Source organism: Tachysurus vachellii, chromosome 16 (genome assembly GCF_030014155.1).
Source record: "Tachysurus vachellii isolate PV-2020 chromosome 16, HZAU_Pvac_v1, whole genome shotgun sequence".
NCBI lineage: Eukaryota > Metazoa > Chordata > Actinopteri > Siluriformes > Bagridae > Tachysurus > Tachysurus vachellii.
Genome location: NC_083475.1, coordinates 11,906,564 through 11,916,274, shown reverse-complemented (window position 1 = coordinate 11,916,274; position 9,711 = coordinate 11,906,564). Strand labels below are relative to the sequence as shown.

At 36.8% G+C, this 9,711-nt stretch overlaps 1 protein-coding gene across 1 annotated transcript; it reads left to right on the top strand.

Moving 5' to 3' along the window:
* Nucleotides 1–123: 123 nt before the first annotated feature.
* Nucleotides 124–9,579, top strand: LOC132859269 (sodium- and chloride-dependent GABA transporter 2-like). Its single transcript, XM_060889959.1, has 15 exons — nt 124–381; nt 711–884; nt 1,887–2,021; nt 2,137–2,277; nt 2,383–2,470; nt 3,541–3,673; nt 4,516–4,650; nt 5,585–5,688; nt 6,030–6,154; nt 6,367–6,479; nt 6,838–6,975; nt 7,481–7,583; nt 7,815–7,915; nt 8,176–8,346; nt 8,506–9,579. Exons 1-15 carry the CDS (start codon nt 375–377, stop codon nt 8,653–8,655), a joined length of 1,818 nt encoding a protein of 605 aa, XP_060745942.1. The 5' UTR covers nt 124–374; the 3' UTR covers nt 8,656–9,579.
* Nucleotides 9,580–9,711: the final 132 nt, after the last annotated feature.

Below are 9,711 nucleotides of genomic sequence, written 5' to 3'. Positions count from 1 at the left end.
TGAAGTAAGTTCATTGATCCTGAATATGTGGACTTGGGTCAGAATGTGCAAATAGTAGTTAACTTGTGTTTAATCCTCATTCGGGAAGCACACACTTACTAAATTATGAAATCACGAAAGCATGTGCATTTTCGGATCTTTTTAAATAGGTCATCACAAATAGATTTTTTCCTCAGTGGCCATTCTGCATGCTGTGACCCCTCTCAGACATTAGTGTATAGCAATCTGGAGTGTGTGACTGAGTAAGGGGGGTTGTGGTAGTGCTGGTGGTGGTTTAGTGGGAGGTAGCAGGCCAGATGAGGTTGGATTACACACTTCACTCACTTTTTCTTTCTATAGTAACAACCGACTTGCTGTGGCTGTGATTCGGTGCAATGAAGGGTACGTTTGCTAAGCTTATTTGTATAAGAATGTTGAATAATTTCTGGCTAAATTATTTATAACAAAGATTATTTTGTCATTGTTTCTACAAGGTATCGTTGTATGATTCGATTCTAAAGGTTTTTCATTCATTGATACGATGAACTATTGGCATACAGAATGAGAGAAATTTTGTGGTACAATGAGCTTTATAAGTATCTGCCAAATTAGAGACCAAAGAATAGAATATGTTCCTGAGTATAAACTGAATCTATGCCTTTTGATAGCTTTATCTTTTTGTCTTCTTGAGATGTTCAGTAGCACAACTACAATTTCAAATGCTTTTTAAGATACAGTTGACACAAGCCATGCTAACGGGATCAGTTGTGAAGAAGACGAGCAGAAGATCCAAGAAAGAGGTCAATGGAGCAACAAGCTGGAATTTGTTCTATCTGTAGCTGGGTCCATCATTGGCCTAGGAAACATGTGGAGATTCCCATACTTGTGCTACAAGAATGGAGGAGGTGATGGTTCTTTTTGTTTGCTTCATCCTTTCTTTGTTTTTATAGTATCTTGAGATTGACTGCTGAAAATTGTAAATGAGCTGTTTAATCTAGGACAGTTGTAGCTTCACTCAGGTTGCTAAAGATTTATCATTCTGGATGATACTGTAAAAAAAAAAATCTATATTAGGTTTGAAGGTTGAGTTAGCATTACAGATTTACACCTTTGATGAGTCTTAAAGGTTACAGGTCAAAGTTCAGTGCAACAGCAGTTGCTTGCTTTCCACCAATGTTTTCTTCAGACATCTGTCTGATGTGACTGTTTTGCGGTCTTTGAAATCGGACCACCCTTTAAACAACCCATTTTCTTATTAATTCAGCTACTAAATGTATGCTCACCATCTATCATAAAAGAATAGACTTTTCCTCATTTTCATCTGCAAACTTTTTGCCATAGATTCCTGGCAGATTCCTGGCTGCTAGAACTAGACCCTGATGTGGGCTATTGCTGATGTTTCCCGTCTGCCTCAAAGTCGTTCTTGTTTTGTACATTCTGAGATGCTTTTCAGCTTACCCCTGTTGTAAAGAGTAGTTATTTGGGTTAATGTAGCCTTCCTTTCAGCTTAAACCACTCTGGCTATTCTACTCTAATGACTTTCATCAACAAGGTATTTTCACTCAGACCTTCTAATCACTGGAATTTTTGTTATCACACTATGATGTGTAAACTTTCAAGACTGTAGTGTTTGCAAATCTCAGGGCATCATCTTCCCAAACCTTCCCATCCAGCACCAAAAATCATGGCATGCTCAGAGCCAAACTTTTTCCTCTCATTCCAATATTTGATGTGAACCTCAAGCTTTTGACCTGCATAATTTTGTGCTGCTGTCACATTATTTTTTGTGTACCTAATAATCTTCAAAAGTTGCGAAGGTAGTTTTAATTCTACCATATTGTTTTGGTTCATCTTCTGTTTGTTTGCTGTATGATACAATAGTTTTTATTCCTTGTTGAAAATCGCAGGTGCCTTTCTCATCCCATACCTGATCTTCCTGTTCACTTGTGGGATCCCTGTGTTCATCTTGGAGACAGCTTTAGGCCAGTACACTAGCGAAGGTGGCGTCACTTGCTGGAGAAAGATCAGCCCTCTCTTTGAAGGTAAAACGTTTCTCTAGTAATGAAGACAGTCATTTCTTTAATCTTTTCCCCATTCAGATTCAAAGGACCTTTTCCTATATTGTGGTTATTTCCTCTCTCACAATGTTCTGCACAGGTCTAGGCTATGGCACACAGATCATTGTATCCTTACTGAATTTCTATTACATCATTGTTCTGGCGTGGGCCATTTTTTACTTCTACCATTCATTTTCCTGGGAGCTTCCCTGGGCCTCTTGTCAAAATGTTTGGAATCTAGGTGAGAAATTTAAAATGACCTGTCAAATGTATTATTCTTTCTAGTATAGATTTTATCATTCTTGCATGCTGGGTAATTGCTTGTTGTGCTTTTTTTTTTTGCAAGACACTTGTGTGGAGTTCCATAAGAGGAATGATTCGGTCAACTTCACAGTTCCTGCTAATGCTACGTCTCCTGTCATTGAATTTTGGGAGTAAGTACTAAAATGCAGACCAGTTGATTTTTTTTAGATACAAAAATCCTAAATAATTCAATGGGGAAAAATAAGGGGGAAATATTTTTTTCTGTAATTTTGTGTTCAATTTTGATCTTGCAGGTGTACTTAATTTAACAGTAAGTACAAAAGTTTGCATCCTGTAGTTTCTTCTAAAATAATCTAAAAGAAAGGAAATTTACTTGTTACATTAATTCGTTAATTTATCAGTAAGAGCTTTAACATGGTCTGACTCACTAGGAGTGAAGCAGAAATATACCCTGGATGTTACTCCACCCTGTCACACAGGGCACCATGCACACACACATTCTCACACTGATTAATACACAGGGGCAATTTAGTGTAGAGTAGAATAGAGAAAAGACATGTTTTAGAGGCAGAATGAAACCAGAGAAGCCAGAGGAAACCCCCCCTACACACACACACACACACACACACACACACACACACACCCACACACACACAGGGAGAAGTTCCCAGCAGACTGTAACCTGAGCTCAGAATCAAATGGACCACCAAATGAACCATTACCACACCATATCACTTCATGTTAAGCTTTGCTTCTAAATATTCCAATCTGAAGGAGTGTAAAAATTAAATTGGTGTGTATTGTAACAAAATACAACAAAAAATCCAAAATAAACTGGTTCTAGTGGTGTAACAGATATGGTGAGAAGAAAGGAATAAATTCCTCAAGCAAGTTTAAAATTAAGTGTCAGTAAAAATTGCTTTGAATGCTGACTGAAGGGACTGAACAGCTGTTGGGAAGACAGGAGAGAAGTCACTAGCAGTGGAACATACAAGTTATCAGAAAATATTTGAATCCGATCGAATACCTTTAAACATATGGTTTTTTTTTCACCATTAATATCTTCACATACATAACTTTTTGTTGTGAAGGAACACATTAAATGTTCTGTCAGTATACATTTGTATTCTTCATTTTGTTTAATTCAAAGGGTTTGAAATCCTTTGTATTTCACTGTACATCTGGGTGTAACAGGGATCCAGTCTAATTGAAATAATGTCTATTTGGTGTATGGAAACAGGAGAAGAGTGTTGAGACTCTCCTCGGGTATCGACCACATGGGATCCCTAAATTGGGATCTGGCCTTGTGTCTGCTTGTAGCATGGATCCTCTGCTACTTCTGCATCTGGAAAGGGGTAAAATCTACTGGAAAGGTTGGTCTCTGTAAAGTTTTCTCTTTAATATATAGCAAAATAGTATATTACTATGTTGAGCCCTATTTTGTTTTGATAACTTCTTGGTCTTCATGTTGCTGTTGGTTTTAATTTTATTCTCTAACACTAACTTTGGCCTTCCAGGAACAAGCTTATTTATGTTGATATTATGTGACACTTGGTTAGCTCAGGTTTCTGTCTGTCTGTGAGTTTCGCATGTTCTTGCCTTGTCCATGTGGGTTTTCTCTGGTTTTGCTGGTGACTACACAAAATTGTGCACCCCTAGATGTGAAAGTGTGTATATGGTGTCCTGTGATGGATTGCTGTCCCCAACAGGGTGTATTCCTTCCTAACACCCAACATTCTCAGGACCCTGAACATGCTAATGCAGCTACTGAAAATGGAAGAATGAACAAATGATTAATGGCAAATGATTTCACAGAAACAAGAAAGGTTTAAACAGTGGAATACTTTTGCACATCACTATATGTCGTATTTAGTTTTACTTACAGTGCCAGAAAAAACAGATAGTGACTGAATATATAAAAATAACAAATATAAATGATATGACAGAAAAGGAGATGCTTGAGCATCCAGTCAGTTATTACTGGGAGTAACAATAGAGTCATTACTAGCAGTATTACACTTTAACTTTGATAAAGTGTATGATGTAATAATTTATAGCTATATAATACTGTAGTCATATCATGTAGTGTTGGTGTATCTTTCAATTAAAATACTGTATTTCACCTTAATTTGGTCATTTCCCTTCAATATATTATTTTCCCTACGATTTTGGGATGTACCACTTACTAGATATTAACATGTATTCTTTCTTACAGGTTGTGTATTTCACTGCTACCTTCCCATATGTCATGCTCCTGGTGCTTCTCATTCGGGGGCTCACATTGCCTGGGGCCAGCAGAGGCATCCAGTTTTATCTGTACCCTGACCTCGGACGTTTAGCTGATCCACAGGTACAGCCCAATCGTGCCTAGGACTATGTCTCTTTAAATTCAGTGATTCTCTCATGGTGCATTAAGAGTCAACAGACAGGTGCCTCAGTTGATGTCAAGACCCTCAGTCGGCGTTCAGAGTGTTTACTGAGACCATCTGGGTCCTGGGATGGAGATCACAGAGTGGTGATTACAAACAAAGTGATCCCAGACACACATAGTTGAAATGTTTTTGTTTTAGTGTTCTAAATCAGCTTTGCTTGCTTAGTGACGTTCTTTCAAAGGTCACAGCAAGCTGGCGACTATGAACGCTGTGCACTGGGAGCTATGTTTGACATGGATTTGATAGGAACAATGCAAGATTGTTCATTCAGAGTTGCACCACACCTTATTATAGACATAGCTTACTGTTGGTGGCAGAAGGTTCTTCATGGTTGGTGTTAAAAAATGATACTGACATAATTTATTCTTATTATTCAGTCACAGCAATATTTATTCAGTTTGGTTTAACAGGTTAATGAGCAGTTATTATAATCCGTAAACTATTCATTTAAGTATATTATTCACAGATTCTATTATTTATATTGTATGTTATTCAAAACTTATCCTACTTCACTTAGGCACACTGTGACAAAACATTAGCTTCCTCCCATTTTTATTGAGCTAAATTCTCATTACTGAATTACTGATCGTTTGCTCAAGAGAATTTCTACCTTGGGTGCTATCCGAGTAAAGAGAATTATTTAGGAACATATAGAGAAACTCATCTTTAATCAATAAAACACAATAAAAACACATCAACAAACAGTAAAGGCAACTCGGAAAACACAAAAACAAGACAAATCTTAACAGTAAATCAGAAAATGCAACAGCAATCCAGAAGCACAAGAACTAATTCAGAAACAGATCTGATTTTTTAACTGTCACAGTGATGTCCTCTATATTTTTTGTTCAGGTATGGATGGATGCAGGAACACAAATTTTCTTCTCATATGCCTTGTGCTTGGGGTGTCTTACAGCGTTAGGGAGCTACAACAAGTACAACAACAACTGCTACAGGTATTACATATGACATTTACGTTTACAGCATTTGCCAGAAGTAGACAAGTGTTTCCTTCAATGAATATGTCCTTATACTGGTTCTCTAGACTAAGAATACTATCAGTCTAAAAACTCTGTTGGGAGGAAATATAGCTAGACAAGACAACAATCAATCAACATTTTTTAAAGTGCTAGTTTAAGTACTTCAGAAAGAGGTAGGTTTTTATATTTAGGTAGGTTTGAAGACCGCCAGTGATTGAGCTGTTCAACAAAACAATTCAAGTCACATTTCATGGCACAGTTTCAGGGAGTTGTATATTCATTACTGCTTTCTTAATAAACATGTTTATCTGTCACAGGGACTGCTTGGCTCTGTGCTTTTTAAATAGTGGGACAAGCTTTGTGGCTGGCTTTGCCATCTTCTCAATCCTTGGATTCATGTCATATGAGCAGAATGTGCCTATTTCAGAAGTGGCTGTATCAGGTAAGTCTCTCTGGGGAAGTAGCCAAGTTATCAGAAATGACGTGTTCGATTAAGTTTTTGATCAGTTTCAGTTCTTTCACAGTATCATCTCAACTTTTGCATGAGATTGGATTGAGTGTATGTTTGTTCATTATCTTGATGATTTCCAGCACATGTAAATCAGTATTACCATAACTAACTATATCTTTCATTTCTACCCTGCTGCATTCCAGGCCCTGGTCTTGCCTTCATCGCATACCCCCGTGCTGTGACATTAATGCCCTTCTCTCCTCTGTGGGCCTGTTGTTTCTTTATCATGATTATTTTCCTCGGACTGGACAGCCAGGTTAGTGTTTAGCCACTTATGACCTAAATACTTTTAGTTCTGCCCCACATCTACCCAGAATTAGGCATTGCTTTGAATTCCTTTGCATGTATTTGTGAGTTTATATGTTTATAGACAAAGCCTATATGACCAAAGGTATTAAACCTGTTTAACTAATTGCTAAAATAATAAATCAAACCTATAGTTTTTCCAACACCAAGTACTGTTTATTTGGGAATCAAATTTTTTTGTTCTCATTTTGACATTTTTGAATCATCATTTTCTAAACAGTTGGACAAACTTTCACTGTTTAACAACCATGAGACAATTCTGGTCACCTGAAACAGTTGTTTTGTTTTTCATATCTTTCTTACCATAGTTTGTGTGTGTCGAGAGCCTGGTTACAGCCATAGTAGACATGTATCCCACTGTGTTTCGCCGGAAGAACCGCAGGGAACTCTTCTTGTTTGTGGTGTGCATCGTGTCCTTTCTCGTGGGACTTATCATGCTGATGGAAGTAAGTCAGTTTGACAAGAAGGGAAAAATAAGCAGATGTTTGGAGTATGGTAAGAAGTATGGTCAATCTAATTCCCATTTAGTGCCTCCAGCCTAAAAGGGTGAATGATGTACTGTAAAATAACTCTTATTTTATTAGTCCTGCAGGACTTTTGATCTTTCCAAACGAGCAACGGTAGTAAATTAAAGTTTAAACTTTACTCTTATTTATGGCTCAATTATGTACCTTAAATCTTTTATGTACCTTAAATACACTGCTCTGACATTTTTAGGGGAAAAGATATATAGGGAAAGATACGGATTAAAGGGTACCTCTATATTAAATCTGCGTCCATTGAGAAATGATGTTTTGCCATGAAAAATGCCTTGTGTTGCTCTTTTCGAAAACACATCTGACTATTTGAATGCATCTGATTTTGAGCCTTTTGAGCAAATATTGTTATAGATTTTCATTTTGAAGCTATCTGACTAAACATAACCTACATATTTTGATCTGCATTAAACAGGGTGGGATGTACGTCTTCCAGCTCTTTGACTACTATGCAGCCTCGGGAATGTGTCTGCTCTTCATGTCTATATTTGAAACAGTTTGCATTGCCTGGATTTATGGTATGTTATAGCTGGAGACAATACAATTCAAGAAGGATAAAAAAAATACTGTGTGACTTCTTTTGAATTTTTTTTATCTATAAATGTAAAATCTCAATAATACCAGAGCCTCTGATATGCAAATGTTTTTTTTTGTACAGATTTGGGTGAAATGTGTAAGAAGTCTGGTGGTTTTGCTTGTTGATCTTTTTTACTTTTTTTTTTTTTTTTATCTTGATCTTGTTTTCTCAGGTGCAGATCGCTTCTATGATAATATGGAGGATATGATTGGCTACCGCCCAGGCCCTCTAATTAAGTATTGCTGGATGTTTTTCACCCCAGTCACCTGCATAGTGAGACACACTTTATTACTTTAACCCAGTGTTACAAAATCACATTTGCTGATTATATAATTTGGGAAAGGCTGTTGCTGAAACCGATTACATTTTATTTACTTTCAGAATACAGATAACTATGAAATTTAACAAATTAGATTTACTTTCATCTACTATTGGATAGTAGTGAGTAGCCAGTCAGTTATATAATCCACATTGAAGCAAACTGCTGCTTTTTACCCACTAAATCTTTTTTAAAAATTTTTTTTCCTCTTTAGGGCACTTTTGCGTTTTCCCTCATCAAATACACACCTCTTAAATACAACAATGAGTATGTATATCCTTGGTGGGGTTATGCAGTAGGCTGGCTCCTGGCTTTGTCCTCAATGCTCTGCATTCCTGCATGGATGATCTACAAAATTGCCAACACAAAAGGGACACTAAAAGAGGTATGATACCTCATATAACTGATATTGTGAGGCTTCATGCATTATAGTAGAAGTAGAACCTAAAAGCAAATACTTTCCACTGTGTGTGTGTGTGTGTGTGTGTGTGTGTGTGTGTGTGTGTGTGTGTGTGTGTGTGTGTGTGTGTGTGTGTGTTTGTAGCGCATTCAGATCCTCATCAGGCCATCTTCTGATTTACCCAGGACCAAGAAGGAACAGGAGAGCTTGCTCGCTGTCTTCAGTATGGCAGAATCAGCTTCAACTAATAAAGACGGCATGCCCCCAGGGCATCAGATAGATACAAACCTTTAGAACTTTATTTCACAGCCAAATAAACGATAGTTATTCATGAGCATACTTCACATATGCCAGCTATAAGAGTGAAATAAAACCAGAAAAGAGAGGTTTCATATCATGAGACTTGCCATACATGCTGGTGCTCCCCTTCTTCACTTAGAAGGACTAAAACAATTTCGTATTGAGCAAAGTACTGAGGTTATTCAGGTACTGAGAATTACTACATACAAGTGCTGTGCACAATATACCGATTCACATGACTGGAGAATAGCCCATGCACATTTTAATGCCCTAGGCTTTTTATTCATACAGTATTATTAAAGTAGTAAATCTAAAATGTCTGTTATTTACTATTCATTAATTTTGTTTGTGATCTGTAGCATTGTTAAAGACCTGAATATACTGTTCACTGAGTATTTTGTTGTTAATTTTCTATATGCTTTTACCTTTGGAATCAAAATATATATTTGTGAATTTATAAGCCTGTGAGATTAAAGGACATTCATCTTTCCAAGAATGTTATGACAGTAGTAGTAGTAGTAGTAGTAATAATAATAATAATAACTTTCTGTAATTTCAAGTACGTCAACCTTTGTAGAGACTATTTATTTTGCACATTGTACATTTGTGGCATTTGGCAGACATTCTTATTGGAGCGATTTACATTTTATCCTGTTTTATCCAACTGAGCCTTGCTCAAGGGCCCAGCAGTGGCAGCTTGGTGGACCTGGGATTTGAACTCACAGAATCCAACACCTTAACCACATCCTTTATTTCTTTTAATAAACATTTTAAGATGCCATATTTCTTAAATACATTTATGCATGGAATTCTTTGACAAGACAAATACAGTAAACTACAATACCCAATACTACAATATGTACGTCTACCTGACGTCTGCATTCTTTGGAGATGACTGGGATAACCTCTCAGTCATAATGGCTCAGAACTGATTATATGCAACAATTACATTAATTAATTTGGTTTGCAGCATGTATATAATGTATAGAATGGTTTGATAATAAATAACAATTGACTTTTCGGGTTTATATGCTTTTAATATAAACACCT